General features: G+C 38.5%; 1 protein-coding gene across 6 annotated transcripts in view; it reads left to right on the top strand.

Moving 5' to 3' along the window:
- The window catches only part of astn1 (astrotactin 1), a 335,466-nt gene that overhangs the window by 166,643 nt on the left and 144,458 nt on the right, over positions 1–24,365 (top strand). For all 6 annotated transcript variants that reach the window (XM_026373631.1, XM_026373633.1, XM_026373635.1 and 3 more), the window contains one exon: positions 656–783. In XM_026373631.1, the coding sequence (XP_026229416.1) occupies positions 656–783 (128 nt within the window). The remainder of the gene's footprint in view (positions 1–655; positions 784–24,365) is intronic.

The following is a 24,365-nucleotide window of genomic DNA, read 5'->3' on the forward strand; positions in this document are numbered from 1 at the left end:
TTTAATTATTTGTGGTCCAGGGCCATATGCATAAACTTGTTTATGAGTTCACAACAAATGCTATATAGACACAAAGACTCTGCCTTAGTGTTTCCTATGTGATTTAACATCCTCAATGGGGTTGCACAAACACAAGCCTGATTTTTCCTCACGCTGTTGACCACACTGTTAATCAATTGCTTGCATGATGGTACTTCAGTTTACCCCACCAGCTTTCAGGCCTGTTCATAAAAAGATGGTCAAAAAGAAAAGCATAATCTTGCTCACTGTCTGTGTTGCATCGCTGAGGCCCTCCAACAAAGCCAAAGCATTCTTCCTGACAAACTATTTGTGGCATCTATAGTGTCAATTATTCATCACATGTGCCTGTAAACCATCAGTGGGAATGCTATCTCATGCATCATAGTCATCGCACTTCAGAAAGATAATCAGATTTGATTGTAATATTTATAGCACACTGTTAGCACAGGGTTTACAAAGTAATAAACAGTAAAGGCAAACAGGACAATGTGAACACAAGGACATTTTAGTCATTTAGGCATTTTACTTTAGTTCTGCTTATCTCCCACCCATTATTGTGTTTTCCTTAGACGTCCTCCCCTACATGTTGGAGTATTGGTGTGTCTAAACACTGTCATGTCTCTCTTCACACCAGGCAGAAGAACTTTGCCCGAGGCATCGAGCAGCAGCTCCCAGATGGCATGGTTGTGGCATCGGTGCCAACAGAGGTTCAGTGCCATGAGGAGCTGTCGGACCCTGTGCCCGACCCAGAATACCTCACAGGTATAAACCATATTTCATAGTTCAGTCTGCTATCTCCCAGCTGTGCATAGTGCTTCATCATTGGCCTGTTAGAAATCCTCTTTACACAAAACCATAAAGTCAACTTCTCAGAATCTAGTTTTCTTTGTGTGGTACACATACATGTACACCATCATGTATTTGTGTGTGGGCAGTCCTCACATCTGTTACTTGACCATCACGAACTTGGAAAATTATGTTATGATTACCTAAGTGCACACCGTTAATAAAATTACATAAAGTTTGTGATAGATAGTTGCTCACTTCTTTATTTGTATCCAGTTGCCCAAAAAGAGACATTTGTATAATTGTAACATGCTTCACATTGTTGAAATTTTAAGCTTTTCATCCTGGTGTCTCTCAAAATGAGATTTCTTTCCAATATTGTGCTTACATAGTTGCAGTTTTTTTCTTCTTTTATTGCCTATACATGCAGGTCATAATGTTTAATTAGGTGTATAACAAGTGAAGAAGAATAAAATGTAATAGAGCAGAGTAAAATTCATGTACATGATTTAGTCTGCAGCCTTAGAGTATTGACTTATAATTCAGAGTCTATGCTGTGGGATTTCTATGCTGTGTCAGCATAGAAAGTGATTTTCAGTTATCAGAACCATATAGTCAGACATTAAGACCCCTTGTTGCACGTGAAACATTTCATATCCACTATCTGATTTCTTTCTTATAAATGATGAATATCTTTTTCTCTTTAGCTGAGAATGACAGCTGAGATGCAGTGTTACACCACCGCTGTGGGTATCCATTAGTTGGTAGCATCAGATGCAATCTCGCTGTTGCATTCATTACCAGTGTAGCACATGGCAGCGATGTTTGAACAGCACACAGCCGTCCAGTGTGAAACATAGAGAGAAACAGAAATAACATAAAGAAAAACAAGAGGAAAACACCTTAAAGGCCAAAGATTTGCATCATCCATCTGATTGCCGGGTTTAAGCTCACCTTCTAGTGTTTGATTGACTAGCTGAATAGAAAAAAAGTCAGTTTGACGGAGAAGCTCTGTGTTAGGAACCACTCCATACTGACAGAAGCTGAAAATAATATTTCTTATATTATTCGTCAGTGCTGGCATTTAATTTGTAGAACATGGAGAAATTTTATAAAGAGCAGGCATTCGTAATGGAGAGGATATCCCCATGCTCCGCCAGCATAGGTAATAACATTTTTCTTCATGTTTGGAGTGTGGTAGAGAGTACGACAATGGAGGGTGTAAAATTAATAATTCTATTTCAGCATATTTCTTGGAAATGCTTCATTCAGGCAGCCTGCTGGCTAAGCTTGTTCCAGGCACCTGTGTAACTCTCTCTGAATTGCCGTACAGTGTAGAAGGTAGTAGATTGCAGGATGGGTTTGTCATTTGTTATTGATATAACAGAGATACAAGGTCGGTCAGGGCAGCAGTTCAAAACCACATCATCTGGGGTTGCGTCTAAGGTGATGGACAATCAAATGACAGTGGTTCAGCAGTGGTTCCAACTGCCATTTATTGGAAACTTCAGAGGATATTAAAACTGTCTAATCTAAATGGATCTTCTGCTGTCACGTCCCCAAGCCCCTGTCTACCCTCTGCCCCCCCTCCACCTGCACAGCTCAAACCTTTTTATCCCTACATCGCCCCTGGGCTCGCAGTGCACACAGGCCAGAACAGAGTCTGACGCAGCGGCACTCTTCCTTTCATGCCTCTGTGTTGGGCCCTTGCTGCTGCAGCCATGGCTTTATTGAAAAGAAATATCATGAATTGAAATATCATTTCAAAGCATCCAGTAGGGCACCATGGAAGCACACAGTGTACTCTTGGGCACAGTGGTGCAGTTTTGATTCCCTTTCCCAAGTGCTAGAAGTGAACCCAAGCCTATTCTAAGACAAATGACTACTACAGCACAAACCTTTGTGATGTTAGGTTTAATGGCACTCAGTTAACCAGTCAAGGTGCAGTTTTCATGCATGTCTCTCCACACTCATATTTTACTTGACAATATAGTGAGAGTTAGATTAATAATAATTATTATTACCTCTGTTCTATCATACTTTTTAAATTTAAACTTGGTAGACAAATATAGCACACATTGCCAATAGTGTGGTTGCAATGTTGGATGGCGTGAGGAACGATCACACTACCCTCAAGCTATTTTATATTTAAGATGTTTCTCCATAAACTGACGCACTGTTACACTGCCTTGTCAGAAATGATGCAAGCATCATATAAATGCCTCATGAAAGCTGACAAGCACTCACTCAGTGTCCATAAATGCACCCATTGGTGCTTCAGGCATAACAGATGTGTTATATAGTAGAATTCATATTTTCACAATATACTTATTTTTAGAGTAGAGGTAATGACAGAATGACAGTGGAAACATAATACTACACAGTCCACTACTTTAGCCAATTTATACGTATGCCTTTTTATTTAGTGTTCTTCAGTCTGTGTTGTTTGTTGTGTTTTTCAGTGTCTGGATAGTATTTCTTAGTATTATTATAATTTTTTTTGTGTTTGACAAATTCATATGAGTCAGATGTTTATGAAAACATGATCAGACCTCTATTACTGCTGACACGTGCTAGTGTGTGTTGAATTTAGTATGACTCACGTGTCCCTGCCTATTATGATTCTCATGGGAAGCATGATTTTAAATCATTAAAAACACATTAAAATCACAGTTATAAATACATTTTCAAAACAACCTTTTTACACTCATTCTCATTAGGTGCTTTATTTTTTCGTTACTTTTTGAAAAATGCAATTAGTTAAGAAGTGCCTCTACTACAGTTGACCCCCAAAACTTGCAGGGGTTAAGTATCCGCAAATTAAAATTTGAAAAATGCTAATTTTGGATCTGCTCTAAATAATGCGCATAAATGCCTATTTTTGTAGATTAAATCCAAACATGCCCACAAATATGCTCCCAAAATACTTTATTTATTAAATTAATTATATTTCAAACTTAGCTTAATACCATACCTGTAAAAAAATTATATAAATAAAATAAAGGTAAACCAGTATACAATACAGTAGTGCTGTGTTTCCCGCAGTGCTAGAATGTAAATACCAATGTTAATCCTATTCATACAAGCGTGTTTTTGTTGTGGTAGAATAAATGTAGTAATAATTTAATTTAATTAAATATACTGTAATAATTGGAATTTCAGCATTCCAAGCCACGTTTTCCTCCACTGTTGCTTTGTGTTCTCTCTACAGTACAAAAAATTATATATACTACATACTTTATATGAAATAGCATAACATCACAAAGGTTTGTGCTGCATATTCATGCACCAGCCTGTGCTACATTTTGACACCATAACTACTGTACAAGGTGAGGGTTAGGTCAAAATCCTTTAAGAGCTGGAAGGCAGCAATTCTCCACTTTCAGTCAATAAGGTGTGGGCAGAGCAGGGAAAAACATTTTTTTTTTGGATGTTCTCTTTTGCGCATATGAGTTATATATGTCTATGTGAGTATTTTTTGACAGTGCCCCTTAAATCATTTCAAAGCCAAGTGTCTGAAGTCAGAGGTTTGACTCACAATAATGTGGCAGAGATGTTTATTTCCAAAAGTTTTCCAGCAAGGCTCTTTTAACCAATAAAATAATTTCTGATTAGTTTGTTTTGCAGCATATTTATTTTAATTTGATAGTCACCTGAAAAGCAGTGCAGAGCAAGGCAGTGTGTAGCAGACCATAAATAATGAAGCACAGTCTCAGGTATCAGTAGAGCTAGCTGCATATTGTATATTAAAGTTAGCAAATTCCCCTGCTGCCTTGAAAATATGAGTAACTTTGCTTGAATAGTTATTTTGACTATTTCTTTGGACAATGTTACTCATTTTCTTTACTTTTACATTTTTCAGTTTAAATATTGAAATGTAATAATGTAACTAATGTTACTTCTGGAAAGTTCAACTTGGAATGAACTAAACCTACACATTTACATTAAGCTAATGAGAAAAGTTTAGGTACCCCCCTAAATGTCTGTCATTTGTCATTTTTAGTGATCAACAATCTTGTCACCCCCTACGTGGATATACTGTATTACAGCTATTATGTTCTACAGGACAGTTACAGTCTTACTTATTGGTTCTTTAAAACAGATGGGCCATCATACGCTCATTGAATTAATTCTTATAAACATTTGCTACCTCTCAGATGTATGACAGCAAGTTGTGTGAAGGCAGAGGAAAATCTTGTTTTGGCCTAGAACTCTTGGCCGAGAAAGCGGTGCTACCATCTACATCAAGTCACCTGGGGCATCTTCTCACCTTACTGCACCTGTTCTCTTGGCCTCCACATTTCAACTGAGTGCACAATCACAAGCGTCGGGCTCCGCCATCTCCAACCCCAGCTAGCTGGCACGCCGCCACTTCCATTCGTCTCCTGGCAGGCCGTCAGCATTATCGCTGCGCCTGCAGTTAATTGCAAGGCTCAGGTAATTGTCCGTGGGGTAGACAGACGTGCAGAGGCAGTGTCGGCGAACGGAACGTCTGTTGAGCTGAGATGAACGCATGCCACCCCTGCGTCCCTTGCTGATTTGCCCAGGTTTGGTTGCTATGGTCAGTGTATTTGTCACAATGTCAGCACTCCTTGTTCCAGCCTTCTCCAGCCCTCGCAGTGGTGAAATCATTCATCTTCCTATTCATCTTTGGGCCTGGAAGCCATTCATCATGAGGCCAGAGACCTCCATCAATTTTCCGATGGGAGAGAGAATGAGGAAAGGCAGGCTTTTGAAAGGCAAATACATCTTGATTTAATTGGAAAGCAAGTATGCTCAAGGCTGCTAAGCAGATTTCCCCCAAGATGGAGCTTGGGAGATAATGGAGCAGAAGAGAGAAGATAGACAAAGAAAAATGAAGGAGGAACTCAGACAATAGAGGAAGAAAGATGGAAAGAAAGACAATGAAAATTTAGAGGATGAAAGAGAAAAAACTAAGAAAAAAGGCAAGGAGGACCCAACAATTGAATGACTGACAGTTTTCTCCAAGCAGGAGCAGGTAGAGCCGAATCCTTTGGTAAGGGTCAGAAGGGCAGCGGGTGGGCATGACTTGTATTCTACCTCCGCTAGCAGCCATATAATGAAACTGCCTCTGCAATCTGCAACAAACACATTGTATCTGTGTCTTTGTAGATCCATGTACACATGCCGAATTTCTAGACAGTTGTAGTCGAGAACAGAGGTGAAATAGTCGGTCCTGCCAGTTGCAACGGCTCAGCAGCATCAAAGCCACAGACTTATGCTAATAGGTTTGGAGAAATGGCTGACACAAGACTTTAGGTGTTCAGAAGAGAAAGTTTTAAAAAGAGACAGGCAGCATTGGAGAGTGTTGCTGAGGATCTTTTTCATACAAGAAGTGTCCATAACTTGGCAACTGCCCTTTGGCACCAGACACTCAGGTTCTCTGCTTAATGGAATATGCTTTACTAAAGCACAGCTAAAAATTGCAAAGGTAAAGGCCTTGAGATTACTTCAGCATTTTTGCTGAGTCTTTGTCATACAGAGGTCCCCCATGTCAACATCTATTTTTAATACTGTTTATATTTTAGGTGATATTATTCTCACATTTAGCCTTGACAGTCAGTCTTAAAATTGTGAAATACTCACAGGAGCAAGGGGAGTTAGGGAGTTACTAACTGACACACAGAGCTCTTCCACTATGGGTTACATTTATATTGAGTGATAGCACACCTCAAGACTTACCTGAAGTGCCAGTGGTAAGAGAACCTGGAGTCTATTTCCCTGCAAATTTAACCTTTTTTTTTTTTACCTGACCTTACAAGCAGCATGTTAAACCACAATAGCAGCATGTCATTTAACACCAGGAAAAATTCTGTTCCCTGAAAGTAAGGTATGAAGGATTTTTCTTCTTCCTCTTTCTGCTGATGCTAATTACATCACAGGAGCATCTTGCCACCGGCATATTTTTTTTCCTGTGATTCACTTTTGAGCTGAAATGTATGAAATCGCTGTTGGATGAACTTCAAACTTTTTCTATTAAAATTTGACTTGACATTTATGTTGAAAGGTTAAGACACAAAGTTAAATGTCAATTGTTCCAAATTCAGCTCCTATCCATTAATAATACATGGTTATTGGTCCGGATTGCAGTTTAGGATAATGAATATCATTGCAATGAATGCGTTTTAAAATTTAGAGCCTTGATTAAACTTGAATTGATCATGCAGTTCCCCGTGTGACTCTCCTGGCCAAAGCAGGCCGACTTTGCCTCATCAAGGTCATCCTTTGTGTTACTGTATTCCCCTCATCTTGTCATACTCAAGCTGGCCTCCCCTCGGGTTTTGCCCACGGCCTCCGCACACTCCCTATGCTACGATCCTTTAGATATGTCAGCACCAAGATGGCACATAATCTATATTTTATAAGGCCTTGATATAATTGGTGGCAGCGAGGGAAGGTCATGCCTTCAGGGGCCCTTGTATTTCCCCTAGTGTTTTTTTTTTCTTAACACAAAGTCCTCAGACAGCAGCTCTCTAGTCAAGATGTGGATGAAACACAATGAGGCAGATGCAGTGAGTATGGTGTCACTGTTTTTTAAGGGGAATGGGGATGCAGAGTGTGCTGGGGCGCAGCAATTATTCAGCATATATTTACTTTGAAAAGCATGCAGGGGTCATCATTTATTCAGCACTGAAACACATTCTGGAGCGACTACTTCAGCACGACAACAGTCGTGTCTCAGTGGGTTATTTTGGTGTCAGAATCGTGAAGATAATTGGTGTATTTTGGGGGTTTCTCTGAGAAAACAACTATTACAGTAAATCTGAAGTTCGACTGTCTTATTGACAAGAGGCCTTCAGAGTAATCTGGTTTACTTGGTTAGCTTTTTTTAACAAGGTTTCTTTTGAGTGAACCTAGTTCTTCTCCTGGACCTGCATACAAGAGTTTACAAGTTTAGAAGTAGCTTCATCAGTCTGAAGATAGTGATAGTAGTATTAATAAAATTTGTTGTTTGGAAAACAACTAAAAGTAAGTAAAATGTTGTGAGATTCAACTTTACTATCCAGTTTTTGTAACCACCAACACCTAACACCTACAGGACAGGGAAACATGCAAAACTGCTTTTTATAAAAGCATCCTTGCAGGCTGCCACAGTTTAATCAGATAGCAACTGTGAGTTTATAAAAACACGTAACACCACAGAGCCTCGAAGAGCATTGGTGTCTGGCCACTTTAATACATTTTAAATGGTGTTATGCACAAAAAGAAATTTTCTAATCACTTTGAACATGTGGCCATGAGTACGTGTCATGTACACAGTCAATACAATAGGAAGCAACATGGTGATTTGTGTAGTATTGATCAAAACAGAACAATTATTATCTGACCATATATATCACATTTTTCATTTCCTACTGTACTTCTATGCAAATGTTGAGTGAAGTGTAGTTATTATTTCTTATAGTTATAGTAAAGGTCCCTAAACAATTGGGATTTTTCTCCAAGTGGTTAACTGTGATATGTCTCTCATGCAAATTTACATACAGTGACATAGTTGTCACAGAAAATGGCTGATATTTGTACTCTTCCTGGCAGCTGATATGAATAATCACCGTATTTCTGTGTACAAATCTTTTGAGAGCCATGGATTTTTGAGTTGAGATTACATTTATACAGAGAGGAAAAAAAAGAGGAATCCTCTCCAGTGACACCTGCAGTACTAATTCAGGGCAGATGGAGGATAAACGATGAAATACCTTCATGATCCGCTGCAGAGCAAGTCTCTTTATCAACAGCTGAGTAGTTCATCTTCAGAGGTTGGTGAAGGGCATCTAGAGCCCATCATTTCACTAGCTTCGTCATCATGTCCCTCTTGTCCCCTCTGCTCCCTCTCCTGGGGAAAAAGGAAACAGTTAATGCTGACATAGTTGCTCCTATACTTTTGTCTTCTTCTTCATTGTGATCAGTCAACCTCGCATTCGTGCACTATAGTTGGACATGAGCACACAGTTTATTTCACACACATGTCCAATTGCAATACAAACAACTGTGGTTATCACACCTCGACTGCACTGTGCTTTGACCCGTTGATGTTTCTGCACTTTAGCTGCACATTGCCGCCGGGAGGGTTGCAACCATGTAACACTTCCTGTCACTTTACTCTCTGTACTGGACTTGTTTTATACTTTGTCAGTCTCCATGGGTCTCCCTTCTTAAGTGCTTCGCTGTCTTCCACTCCCTCTTGTCCTCTGTCAGTCTTAGAGTTCTTCATTGCAATGACATGTTGTTATGTATTCAGCCAACTTCATCATAACTAGATGTACACATCACTGTCAGTTACTGTTATTTGTTATATAGTTATATGGGTTACTTGAGTGTTTAAAGAGCAGGCAACTTTTTATTTCCATTATTAGCATGACCTGATAACACTGAGGCTGGTTTGCCTCTGATTCAATGACTTTAACAAGAAAATCTGACCAATGCAGGTGGATAATTTTATATGTAGCAGAAAAAAATGCTTTCAACACACAGGCCACAATAAAAGAAAATTGTTCTTATACAACAAGAGGAAAAAAATGGTAAAGATTCTGCCAGATGCAGAATACACAATACAGTCTGGAAGCAGCACACAACCTTGTGACTTAGATGTGTGCCTTAGTGGCAGAGATTCAAATTTGAAGTTCATAGAAAGTGAATTTACTGTTACCTCACTGCTAATCAATACAATTTTCCCAGTGTGCACTACTGTTTGTTAAAGTTTACCAATGCAGACCATCTCTTTACAAATCTTAACTAAGTACGTGAACTGGGCTGGTTTTAAATGGTTTCGTTTAACAAGAACATTCCGTTCATTAAAAGTGTTTGCTTGTTGTCTTATATGAAAAAGAAAAAAAAATGTCTTGGATGGATTTAATAAATAAAGAGATGTTTGACGCTGAAAGTAGAACAGAGTATTTTTGCATAGTATTTATTTGTTTGCTTTAATCTGCTTTTAGTGTGTCACAATGTTGTCTTTTACAGTCAGTCTGAATTGTTGCTCCATTAATTCTGCAGCAATTTAACATGTTATTGTTTTATTTTTCCCAGACATTTATTTTATTAATGCACATTGTATTAATTGTGCATTCATATGATGCCCTTTAGAATATTTGCCCTTTATATCTTAATTTAATTTTCCATTAGTTTCTTCAGTAGGTCTTATCTGCTGTCAAGGGCAGGTTTAATTTGCAGGCATTTGTTAGAAAGAGCCTGCAGTGTAAGTGCATCAGTTGGTCCTTCCACCATTTCTGTTTTCAACTGTAACTCTAATATGAAATTGAAAGCTCAATTAAAATTCAATTTTGAATGCTGAGGCTCAATGGTAATCACGTTTAGGAAAGGTTTTAATTTATTCCTCGCTGCTGATTAATTGGATGGATTTGCTCCAGCCATTTCCCGTGTTAAACGTCAGTTAATTAGCTGACAACATTGGATGGGATAATAAATGCAGCTGGGAGGGGTGGCAGTTGGGGCATAGGTGTGGGGGTGCTTGGGCTGGGAGTCCTGGAGACACAGACTTACCTGCCTCTTAGCCACCTGCAGTCCGTGTGAGCTTGTTTTTGGCCTGATGGGACCAGGGTTGGAGTGTGAATGCTTCTTTATCAGAACAGGGTTTTCATATTTGAAGAAGAATCAGGCCATAGTAGACGCTCATGCTGCAGGAGGACAATGCCCTGTGGATAAATGATAACATGCAATGCACTGTAGAGCAAACCTTTCTATCAAAGGCTACAGAGTATGAGTTATTTGTCTTTGGAGGTAGGTAAAGGGCATCTAGACCTCATCATTTACACTAGTTTTGTCTTTACTGTCTGTCACCCCACACTGTACCCTCCTCCATACACACTGTGGTATGAACGCTCTGATTGCCAATCTGAAGCTAGAAAGGCTAGTATTTTTGTTAGCTTTAGCTATTTAACTTTAGGTTTCACCGGGCCAAGTCTTAGGGTGTTTTCACACCTTAGTGCGTTTGCTTTGGTCCGAATCATTGGATGAGTTTGTAAATTTGTAAGCGTTTTCCTCTTAGTTCAATTTCTTTTCACACTGAGAAAAATCCAAGTAAACAAAAATGTGTCACATCAAATCATGCGAAAACGTTCTCTCCTCTTATTGGTCAGATTGGTCTGCTGCAGGAACAGAAGAGAGAGAGACAGGAGAGAGATGATTTCACAAAGAATGTTAATACAGGTTGGTCATCCCATTGATTATTGTTTATTATTATTACCTCCTCACGTCTCCAAGTTTGTGCTCGATTAATCAGACAGCATGTTTTTGGTGGACAAACGAAAGAAATGGAAATCTACACACCACACAAAGCCCTCAAATTATGCAATTCATAGCGTTTGATCCCGTTTTGGTTCGGTTCGCTTTCTCACCAGGAGACCACTTCTTTCACCAGTGTAACAAAGATGCAAAACTTACTAATCGAGCTAAAAATCATTGGACTCTCTAATTGGTTAGAAGGGAAAATCTCTTCTCTACAAGTGAATAGTCATCAACAGGTTCACTTCTCTTTAATATGTTTTACTGCAAATTTAAGTTTAAGCAATGGGATTATGCAACTTTGTACTTTTGGTTCTGTTTATGCACTCCAAGTTGTGATAAATTACGTAAATCTGTGTGCTGTATTCTCAGCTTACAAATGACTGAAACTTGGAGCTTTACTTTTAAGGTTTTATCTTTATTGACACTGCCAACTTTCAGTGTTTGGACAAAATGATCAAAGAGTGTTTGAATGAAGTCTACACTGGTATGTTCTGCCTCCAAAACATATGCCTACACTATGAAGTCTGACACTAACATGTCTCTTGCCTGCTCTCTGTTTTATGTTACCAAACTAACTGCCAGCCCCAGAAAAGCACTAAAACCTTAAAAAGTGTTAGAGACTCACCTGAGTACTGTTTAAAGTTTGACTACAATTAGTGCCATTAGTGACTGATGTATTTTTCCCTCTGGACTTACTGTACAGCGCTGTAGCTTTATGCTTGTTGAGACCGCTGATTATTACAAACCTATAAAATCTCATATACTCAGTTCAGCTGATGCTGGTACCAGCTCTGGCATGTATCTGCTGCTCTTTCTGTACATGCCAACCAGCAGCTTGCATGTAGAAGAATGCTGAAACAGCTTGGGAGCTTCTAGGCTCACCAGATTTGTTCATACTTCAGAGTTTGTCAGCCTGTGGATATTCCTCCTGATCCCCGCTGGCGACAGGCTTTGAAGAGATAGACTTTGGTTAAGTGAAACTACTTTTAGTGTCTCTTTTTGTTAATAATAATTAAGCATTTTGGATATCAACTCCAGAGCATTATTAATATTTTTCTATTTCTGCTAGTATCATACAATCATCATACTATCAGTATAAATTATAGATGCACTCTGCAACTTTTGGGAATCAAGCTAGTGGTGGCATGAGACTGAAATCAGTCTACTCCACCCACAGGTTCTGTCTTCCTGAAACCACGACACAAGACTCGACATTTGTGTCAGGGTTTCAGTCTTGCTTTCTGAACAGGTAAAGCCCACATGACTGTATGTATTTGTACATTGTGCCTACTGTACATAAATTGCACTTTTTATGCAGTTAATGGGAAGTTTGGACGTTTACATTTACATTAATAATTGCCCTGTCCTTCACTGGATCTGGCTCATGTGAAGTTGACAATCAGTATTTGTAATTTACTGCATGTTCTGTTCTTTTAGGTTTTAATCAGAATGGAAAAAGGTGTAAATGACAGCAAAATGTGGGGGCAGCTGTCTGTTTAACACATGCATCATGCTTTAGGTTTATTTATAGAAAGGGGGAGACCTGTGTGGGCAGTGTTTAAATCCACTAGAACAGGGCTTTAGAGGCAGGCAGAGTGGCAGTGATTCATAGTTCATCCCAGAGTCCCTCTCTCCCCAAGTCCCTCATAATTAAAGTTGAAGCATATGGCCTTGTGACCATGCAAGCACTGAGGTATCTTCTGAACATTTTTGGCATCTTATTTTTGTCGCTGGCATCAACGGTCCCTTTAGCCTTCCTTCAGAGCAGCGGAAATGAAAAGCATGTCACCTTGAGTTGTCACTTGCCACATCTGCCAGCCTAATTACCACATGTTTGAGGTTTGTTAATAATGTGTTAGTCAGTAGGATTTGTTAGATGTTAGCTATATTTGTTGGAAAACATGGATTTATATGCACTGCCACACCTGGCGGACTTCATGGCAACAGTCGTTGCTCAAACCCTCCAAATTTGTGATTCAGTTGCAAATTGTTTTTATTTTTTTTTGTCTAGCATTACAATGGATATGTGAAAAAATAAACATTACAAATATTATAATTTGTATTTATGAGTGAAAACTTAACTCAAACAGAACACAAAATGGTCAACTAAGCATGATTGTTGTGTGAAACGGCAGTGTTGTGAGTAAAATATAATGCAAACGGTTTAGTGTCTAATATGTTTGGCAGGTAGAACTGAGGCTGATGGGAATGTTGTTAAAAATGTGGAAAGATGAAATCAGGAGCACACAATCATTGTAAAAGCTGTCTAGGCAGCAGCTAACATTGTAACATATTGTCTTCATCTGAGCAAGAGGAGTCAGCGGTGCCTGCGCCCAGCTAGTTCTAGGTTTTCTTACAATGGAGGGGTTTGCCTCCATCTTGCCAATGCCATTTGCCACAGCATATGTAAATATACACTATGTCACAAAATATAAAGTTTTAGGAAATGTCATACATCATTGATTTAGCACACAAGGTTACTATAATTTCAGTTGTGTTGTGTTGAGGGTTTATCTGCAGAGACAGTTTACAGTACCTCCTTTATGGTGATGAAATAATACATTACAGTTTGATATGATACCATACTGGATGATATGATACATTTTACTTCAGTCTGATATGATACGGTATAACATAAGATTCATGGTACTCTGATGTGATACAGTACAGTTTGATATGATATTGTCAGCTTACTCTCACATTCATGCTTCATCTAGGCATCTTAACTCAAATGGTGAACACACAGTCCAAATGTAAAGTAACAGCACTTAACAAGTCACATTCTGATGCTCATGCAGACCAAAAGTATTTGCTTGATTTAGATCTCAGTAAGAACCATACTGATCTTAAGAGAGAGGCCGGCCTATTCACCTGATGACGTACCTTTAGAGATTCTTAGAGCAAAGAGCAGTTTAGTGCAACAGCTAACAGATGATCACATAGGACGCAAGTGTGACAGGAATGTCACTAAATTTGATGTGTTTTGTTTTTAGTGATTCATCTTGTGGGCGACATTAAATGGTGACATTTCATTTTGAAAGTGTCAGCCAGCTAGCAGCTCTAGATTTGAAATAATCAAATAGGTCTATACAAAACATTTATCAAGTAGAGGAATATCCAGTAAAATGTTGAACTAAAACAAATTACTTAATAGTGGTGACAGTATTCAGTATTACCCACCTAACCATCTGTATCTACTTTACCTCACAGTCACATCAATCCAATGCCCTTGGTCTCAGGCAATATATGGCAATCCATCTACTAATTGTCCAGATATGTCAGCATGGACGAAAGTGGTGAACTGACCAACAACATGTCATTTGTACAGCCACCATCTAGCCTCAAGCAGATCCAACAATATCACAGGCACCATTTAGCAGTACAAGTTCTATTCGAGAGGACTAGGGATGACATAAAAATGGCCACAGAAAAGGAGCTAGGAAGTGTCACAGGGACCACACTGCCTATAGTAATAACAGGATTCACATGTCATGGCTGAGACCCCTTCTTTCTGCAGTAGTTCACAGCTATTCTGACTTTGGACATGGTCCGAATGCTACAGCACTTCAGAGGCCGCCAAGGACATTTTCTGGTTAAGCATGGTCCATAGGAACTGTAATGTTGGGATTAGTGTAAGCACTTTGTGGAGACTACCTGCCTGAAAGGAGACAAGCAGGAGTGGTGAAGGCTCGTATTATGATAATTCTTCACAGTAATCTTTCTTTGCCTTGAATTGTGGGAAGCTAACTGTCCCCATGGTGTCTGCTCATCATTTCTGGGGGCCAACATTTTGTTCCAGCATTTTTTTTCTTAGAGGAGTAGCCTGGGGAAGGAATCAGAGCTATGCTGTATTACATTTAGTTTCCCATTAGATGAGAGAATGGACCTTCTGCTATATTATTGAAGCTTCCTGCCATGCTAAGGGGCTGCCACTTTCTTTGCCTCTTCCTCCTCACTCACTCTTCCCCCTCTTTTCCCTACTAAATCATTCATTCGCAGGCTTATCCAAGAGTGAAATGGAGCACAGGCCAGGCTAGTTAATGGGGTTCTATGAGCCATAAGATTACTTTCCTACCTGAGCTCATTCCTATGAATCTTCCTTAGAGAAGCGACTAAAATAACAAACCACTTCCAGCCGTAAGGCAAAGTCGCAGGAGGACTGTTGGGTGTTTAGACAGGCTGCGGCTTCCATCCGCTCTGTGCTCTCACTGTCAAGCATCACCAAGCCCTGCACTTGTCGGATATTCTCTGCCCTGCTTCCCAATGGGATGGAGTCACAGATGTTAACAAGAAAACTCAATTTACATTCCCCAAGCAGTCTAATTGGGGCTGGAACAAAAGTTTTTTCTCCCTTTCCTCAATGGAAATCACAAGTGATATTGAGTTTTTTTTGCTGACATATTTTTTTCCCTCACCCAGCCACTCAGCTCATCAAAATGCCCACTGTGTTTTGGGATTTGTGAGTCTCATTACCTGTGTTACTCATATAATCTGACTTATTTAATGGAGTTGTCTGCTTTGTCAAAATTTCATCAGCACTCTGGCTATTTCTCCATGACTGTGCTATTGAGTGAACAAGCCACAGAGGACGGAACTGAACACTTCGCTGTTTTTATACTCAGTGCCACGTTTTAAAAGTCTAATCCTGCCAACCTAGCACTAGGTCATGGTAGTACAGTGGAATTTCTGGGTGTGGATTTGGAGATTATGCGGTGCCTTCCTGGCCCTTCATACAGTTTTCCAAAAAATGTTTTCATATGAATGTGGGCCCGACAGTGATACTGTATGTTTTAAAACGTTATAGCTGATCTTAATTGCTTCAACCTTTAACATCTAATCTTTCAAGCAATACAAGCAGTTTAATGCAGACACCTGTCAGCTGACTCATTCTCATTAATGTCACCACTTTAAGGCTCATTCTGTCTGTGAAAGTGGCTTCACTCCCTCCACTACCACACCAGAAGCAGCCTCAACACCCAATAAAGGCTCCAGGGGGATTTTGCTCCTCACTGCTATTGGGCTGCCACTGGGCTTCATACTTGTGTCTTCCCATTTGTGGGCGTCAACCCCAAAGTCTCCATCAATTACATTTTCTGCATTGTGTCTTGCCTGAATGAACTGTAATATTGCAGCTGGTCTCATACACAAAATCTCCAAAGGGAGCCAAAGTTATTGGAATTGACTGTACACTTATTTTGAAAAAGCCATTAAGTGAAACTGTGAGCATTATAAGATTCTGTAGAAAAGAGACATTGTCGATAATCGCACAACAAAGTCATTCTACGTGACGAGGTGCTGGAAAATTAGAAAACTCAGGTGCATTGATGGAATGAAAGACAAACTTCTTTTACCTTCATGCGGCTTAACTTCAGTGTTTTTATCTTTGTTGGCTGTCTGCTTTTTCACTGTTGTGATACAAAAGATGGATCACAGAGCATTAAAACCTCCAATAGCTGGGAATTGAACTCTGGTTCTCCCTGTGGGTTTCATAGCTAGGACTACTGTTTTCTTCCCATTGGACCTCTTCACAGAACAGGAATATTGATTCAATTTTTACTTTGATTTATAGAACTGCTATGCCCCTAACATAGGAGCTAGCATAGTCCTTTATGACTTTAAAATAAAAAAGAAAGCTGCTTTATTTTTAATCTTTTCTTCTTACCTGTTTTCAATTTTCATTTACATACTTACTAACTCATAGTATGTAGCCTTACAACACAAAGTTTCTAGGATTTCCCACCCCATATTTGGCTGCATGTTTAATTTTTTTCAAGCTTTCAAAATTTTTATTTTATTATTATTTTATTTTTTTGCCAGCTGCACAGTAACAGCAGGAGACGCGTCAAGTGCTTTCCAAATGCACCTACCTACCGCTTAATAATAAGAGCTTCTCATTCCTTGTAAGGACTTTAGAGGAATTATTTTTGATAAGGCCTAGCTTAAGACTAATGTGAGCCCTGAATCTAATTTTAGCCTTTTCTCAGCTCCTTGAAATCTTTATCAAGACTTGGCGACTGCTGTATTGCCTTTGTTAGTGCAGTTTACAACAGCCATTTCTGCCGTCCTAATTGGTTCTATTTTTGTTCACAGATACTTGGCATTTAACTACAGCCCTGTTTCACAGTTCTCCTTAAAGTCTGTGAGCTTTTTATCTTTTCTTTTTATTTCCTTAAGCCTCCTGTCTTTTGTGTTACTTCATGTCTTAATAGCTGCTCCAGCTCGTACCTTTTTATTCTGCAACAATACATTCACTGGAGTAAGAAAACAAAGCTGCTTTTCAATTATGTTTTCTACTCATGCATCACACACTTTTCTATGTTTTTCATAGTTTTATTCTTGTGTTTTTCAGCTTTTATTTTCTTTAGGAAACATGTACATCATTGTACAGAGAGAGCTACACACTATTTTCTCTGCACCATAAATAGCTGGAGAAATAAAGTTGTTGATGATTCTGAGGTTTGGCAAATCACAGAACCAATGGTGGGAAATTATTTCAGATTGTTTACTTGGCAAATGTATAGCTGTTCCACAATATGAAGACACTTCATTAGACCATCCTACAAGACTCAGTAGAATTTTCTCAACTTCAGAAATGACTCATTTTGACAGAGGGTTGAAGGCACAAAGTGTGATCTAGCTGCAATCAAACTGTTGGCCCACCACCAACCTTCAGAACACAGAGAGTGATTAAATCCTGCTACTTTTGCAAAGAAGCAATGACTAAATCTACTTCTACAGTTCTGAAAGCAAATGTCATTATTATGATTATTATTATAATTATGATGATGATGATGATGATGATTGATGATGACATTATCTGATTGGTTAGGAGGGCGAGCTTCATTCAAAAACAAATAGCTGTTGTAGTAGTTGTTTATTGGTGATTGTTGGAATGCTTAACCATGGTGGTGTAAAACTATGAATTTGAATAAAGACTGCAAATCAGTGTCAACAGTACCTCTGCACATTAAGATTACTTAGATAAGGTATGTAGCATATTTTAGTAAAGTGTGTTTTTAAAAGTTAAATATACAAGCTTTAAACCTAGTGCACAACATATTTATTATTTCACCAAACCCTGAAAATGTATTTGATAAAAGGAAATTAAAATAATGATGTTATTTTGTATATTCCACCCCAAACTATTAAGCAACATCATTTCACCTCCTTGAGAATATGAATTGTCATCAGTATCAACAATATAAGGTTGCAATGTGCATTCAGCGATTGAGACAGAGCCACTGAGGGTAGTAGCAGCTGCAGTAGTAATAATAGTAGTTGTTTTTTGGTGATTGTTGGAATGCTTTACCATGGTGGTGTAAAATTATGAAATTGAATAAAGACTGCAAATCAGTGTGTTGCAGTCTTTCCTTGAACTACTACATTAAATATACAAGCTTTTTCTGTGTGGTAAATGTAAAAAATGTACAGTATTCTACATTCAAAGTTGCTAATGCAGCTGTCACCGTTACCCCCTGGAAAACTGTAGTGTAAACATGTGATGTATCATGAAAAAGAGACACTCAAGTGGTGGTTGAATGTCTAAAAGAACTTTACTTACACTGAGTATTTAAATAAATGCGTTCAGTAAGTGTTCACGTCTGATCTCCACTGAGCCCTCGCCCAACGTTGTCCTGACCAAAGCAGTACGCAAATGCAGTTAGATTCATGCTGATCTTATCACAGCCACATCATGGTTATTTATTGGGTGGATTTTAAAAACGATTTATTTCCCAATCTATTTGGAAATTATTTATGCCTTGTGCTTTTTACAAAAAGCTGCACTACGGCGTACAGCCCTGAACAAGCTGCTTCTCTGAAAAGCTCTGGCGCCGACTACACGGAGAAAGACTGTGAACTTGGGATGTTTGCAAAGCGAAGTTCAGTCAAATTAATCATTCTGTCAGACAATGAGAGCAGAGCACCCCAGGGCTAAAAGGGAGACAAGGCCTTTCAGCAAGAAGAAGAATACGCTGTGCTACTGTATATGTTTTGGGCTTGTTATTCATTTTCACTAAGGGAGGCGGGGAGCTGGGGCTGGGGCTGGCGAGGTTATCTAGTAGTGTGCTCTCCCTCTCTCTGTGCCGGGGAATGTATCTATCGTTCCGGGGAGCCATTTCCCATAAGAGGGGATAAATGGATGTAGCTGAAGGTGAGGACAATGCAGGAACATCACATTTAGAGGCTTATTCATCAAGTTCATAGGTGGTGTCAGGCTTCTGCCAAATATTGCATTTTCATAGCACCCTTGTAAAGAATCTGTTACTGGCTTTGCACACATCCACTCCAACACTCATCATGCTTCAGACGTCATTTTTGTCTTGTTTAACTCTAATGTTATTCTTATATATTTGTTTCAACATTAATACACTACATGTATCGGGACCTAAACCTTGTCTTTTGTGTTGTAATTTTTTTGTTCTGTCTAAGGTTCAGGCTTAATATGCGCTCACAACTAGGTCTGATTCATAAGCAGAACAGCATTAGTTAGAAACAAATAATTTAAAGAAGAGATTATTGTAATCCCATTCATTCATTCCCATTAAAAATAATCTACACTGGCATTAACTAAAGAAATGAAATGAATTGAAGCTTGATTCTTTCAGCACAGCCTCAGCCACAATTTCTTCCGTCTGTTGTCATCACCTTTCAACTGTCCCAGGTGTGTTTTCCAGTAGAAGAGTGTTTGTCAATCCATCACAATGTTGCACACGGTGGAAAACCATTTACCTAGCTGTTGTGCAGAGCATGGAGGGATTGCTTCACACGGTCGTTAGCAGTAACATTTGCAGACATCCCACTTTTCTCCAGTCTCCAACAAGTCTCCTGCCGCTACAAATAATATAATAATATCCCATAAAACTAATATTTATCAACTTCTTGTTATAGGTTGACCTCTCATTTGCCTTTATGCACCACTTTTATTCAAGAAAATAACAACATGTTCTATTTCATTCAGGGACAGTACAGAATGCAGTTCAGCCTCGCAGATAATTGGACAAAATTGCATGGTTGCAATAAATTTTCTTTGTGTTTTCATGTCAGCTGCCTAAACTGTGACTATCTAGCAAAACAGCTAACACTTATATGACCAAATACAAATGAAATATTAGTCACAGCCCTACACCATGTAAGTTTTAAACATTGTAATCTATAAAGTTACCAGTATATACAGTATTTCAAAAAGAACATTAAATGTTAATAGTCTACACACTTGGGCCCATTATCTTGTCTATAGGCACTTGACGGAGCATTAAGACAGTATTAAATTATAATGTCAGCCTCTCCTGGAAATTATGGCAGTCTTCACACTTTAAAAGTGTCACTTTGATGCCTGCATGTTATATTCAGTCTCTCAGAAATCACATATTTGCTCTCTATGTGGCTCCATGTTTTCTGTAATCTGACATACATGATTGGATAGAATGGTTTGGCAAGAATGCACTGTATTTATGTCAATTAATGACATATCCTCAAAATGTTAATAGAAAATGTAATCCACCTGTGATTATGTTCCTTGTGGCTTCAGTGTCGTTGTACATGTAGGAATGTAATGTTTAGGAGACCGGGTTTCTAACGACATTGTCTGTGGTTTAGTTTTTAATTTAAAAACATTTATTTTCTTTTTTTACTATTTCTATACTTAAATAAAATTTCCACAATATTTGTCTTCCTACAAATTATGAAATGAAGTGCAATTTTTGGACTTCTTTTTGCTTGATGAAATAAAATCTAGATATGTGGTTCATTTATGTATTTAAGAATTTGCTAATTTACTGATACTGAATATATTAGTAAAATATTCATTGACAGTGTATTTGCTTTTGTATTTGCAGTTAACTATTCACTTATAGTTGCCACTGTAGATCATTGTTAGACATTATAGTTGGGTTGAGGAACTCATGTTAATTTCTGGTTTAATACAGAAAAAGTCCTCAGTGACATAGTGTGACAGACGAGACTGTGAGTGTGAACCCTGTTCTATGTTATGACAGTCGTACACTGTGCAGATGCACCATGCATACCCTGTCATTAGGAAAACAATTTGGTAACATATGACCATAATTTCCAGGGGATGGACTGTGACGGCGGCCCAGCCATTCTTCATTTCTGAATATGTATCACAAATTTAATATGCTGGTCACTTCACATCTGCGTGACACTCATAAACCGCCGCCCTTCACTGGAGATGACAGAGATTCTCTTTTTTATCCATCTTCTGCCGTGTTTCCTCCCTCCCTTTCATGCAGCTGATACACCTTTGCTGCCCTCCCCTCATTGTCTTCCTCTCATGTCTCAATTTATCTCTCACGCGCCACACAGCCACATTTCCACCTGTCCACCTCTCCTATTCTCTCACACATTTCTTCTCTTCTCCTCTCCCCCTCTGTCCCACCTCGTCCCTTCTCCTCGTCAGTGTCTGTGCTTGCAGATGCACAGAAACGTGTCTCGGTCGCTGGCATTATCCAGGTACCTTCTGGATGTGCTTGTGAACACAGTGGGAGCAGTCATGGTGATATACGGCTGTAATCCCTCTGCCGCAGCATGACACGGCTGTCAGTTGCCATGGGAGACAAGATGATTTATATTCTGCAGCTCTGCTTATAGCCTACTATAAGGGTTGGTAATGATAAAGACCTAATAGTGAATTGTTATGCCAAAGGTGAGGAACTCTTATTTATACAATAGAAGGAATAAAAACACGACAGCTTATTCATCAAGGTTTTAAAATAATGTTTGTTGTAGTAAAAAAACGCATGAATCATCTAACACTAACTTGTCTTTCCCACTGTGGTGAATAATGAGTGTTTTCTCTCTTCCTCTTATATCCCATTGCTCTTTGTACATTTACATTGTGTGTTGTATGTCAGTTGCATGTTTGCCACTGATAATGATTGATTGAGCATTTGATCGACTTTGTGAGTCTGTATTGATTTTGGCAGGGAAAGGTCTGGTCAGTGAGGCAAAACAATGTACAGCCAATAATACACTGGGCTTTAAAGAAATATGGAGAAATATGTGGCACTTGAAGTGGATTTTTGAATCTTAAGATGTGTAGCTTTATATTGACTGAGACATTGAATTCCAGATTGGGTATTGACTAGTGATCCCTCCACAGATCCCAGCAGCACAATGTCCAGTTTGTCTGACTACAGCAGTAAAATTGTGATGTTCTGTGCTTTTATATATATATATATATAATTTAACAGAGACAAATGTAACAGTGACTTCAGACACAGTGTGCTTATGTACTTTTAAAGAAACCCACACCTTTCCCTCAGCTTAACTAAAGTGTTGCCAAAACCTAAAAATACACAGCATCAAGCTTTGGTCTGTGGGGGGTGTATGAACAACACCCAGATGTGGTAACTAAGTACATTTACTTAAGTACTGTATGTATTGGACTGATCATCTACATTTATGTTATCAACAGCTTCAAATTTAACATCCTTTAAAAAACACCATTGTCTTACTTAAATTAATGTTACTTGAGTAGAAAGATTAAACAGTGGTTCTATCTGTAGTGGAGTATTTTTCTTGAGTATTGAGTTTGTGTACCCCAATAACCTCTTCATGACTTTGGTTTTTGTTCATAAATAGCACCTCTTTCATTCAAAAAATGTGCTATGTTTGCTACAAAATGTGTTTGAGGTTGCAATTTACTCAAACACACAATTACAGTGGTCCTAACATACATCAATAAAATAGTTTTGCCTCATAACAATCAAGTTTCAATTAATTTGATTTCTTCAGTTAATGTCAATGTACTTTTTTTTTTTTTCATTTCCGTACCTATAATTCCCATAGGAAAAAAAACTCAAATTAAAAAATTAAAGTTTGCAAGAAAAAACTAAAACAATGGCTAATGTGACTAATGGGCCATTTATTAACATATGTTAATGCAGCATATGTTCAAATTGTATTGGCCTCTTGGGGGAAACAGAAACAAGTTGAGTTGAGTTGCACGTTCAAGAGTTCATTCTCTTTAGGTTCCTCACTACTAATCACAACATATGGTATTAATGTCTAATGTCTCAGCAGTTTACTGTCTATGTCATATTTCTGACAAGCTGTTTAAAAGCCAGCAAATCCCCATTCAGGACCTTTGAGTTTTACCTAGATATGCATGGGAATTGAAAAGGAGTCTGACTTCCACTCCTGGCATGTCGTTTTATTAGGAAAGATTAGTTTCTCTGTTGAACCTTGTTGAACTTCAAGACTACACCATCTATACGTGATCATGGGGCGAAGTTTTATAGTGACACTTTTTTACATTAGAAAATAATTTTTGCCAAAAGCAGATGTCAAAGTTTTAAAGCTCAGGTGCAGTATATAACTTGAAAACATTAAGATTCACTAACAAACGTTAGTGTAACCTGCTGCTGGCAACATTTGTCGTTTTTAAGTTCCTGAAAGAGCTGCAGGCTAAAAGTGAAAAAGCCTGACGCTTGTACATTTACACATTACTAATGTGACGAACAAGGACGAACAACAACTTTATATAAACTAATTCAGCCTTAAAGTTTATAGAATCCAATTTTCAACCTGGAGCCAGATTTACTCGACAATGGGTTGGTCACCATGTATCAAATGAAAATACCAAAAATTCACAGATTCTCTGCATGCTCTGCTCCACATTATTGAGTTTTGAATATCTTTGGTTTTGCACCACAGCTAAGAGAAAACAGCCTGGCTCCAGAGAACTGTTTTTTTTTTTTTTTTTTTTTTTTTTTTATGTGACCCACTTGAACAAAGAATAATAATTAGATCGGTATTATTGACTTTTCGGCTTCAGTCTAAGTTGTGACAACAGTATAATTACTCCTAATTGTGCTCTAATCATGCTCTATTGTTAAAGTGGGTCATTTTACAAGTGAACACAGAATAGTAAATTACAGAATATTGAGTTGCTTTTCTTAAATTAAACATATTGTGGTGTTTTTACTCTTTCACAGCTCGTCCCCTTTTTGATCACTGCACGCTGTCTGTGATCCAGGCAGATACTGTGCTGATTAATATCAAATGATACAGAATCATTCAGTCATGATGAAGCACTAAGGGATTGTATTGTTCTCTTTAAACGTTATAAATGGCAGTGAAGTGGCACAAACTAAATTCTCAACATGAATATATATTTACACATTATCTCAATTGCAGGAACTTTGCGCTACAAACAGAGGATGAAAATTTAGTTTTAGCTTTGTCACACTGCACATTAAGAGGAAGCAGTTGGAGGTATTCGTAGCGTGATTGATATGAAAATACCCATGTTTAATATGAATGTGCTGTTG

This window comes from Anabas testudineus, chromosome 17 (genome assembly GCF_900324465.2).
Source record: "Anabas testudineus chromosome 17, fAnaTes1.2, whole genome shotgun sequence".
NCBI lineage: Eukaryota > Metazoa > Chordata > Actinopteri > Anabantiformes > Anabantidae > Anabas > Anabas testudineus.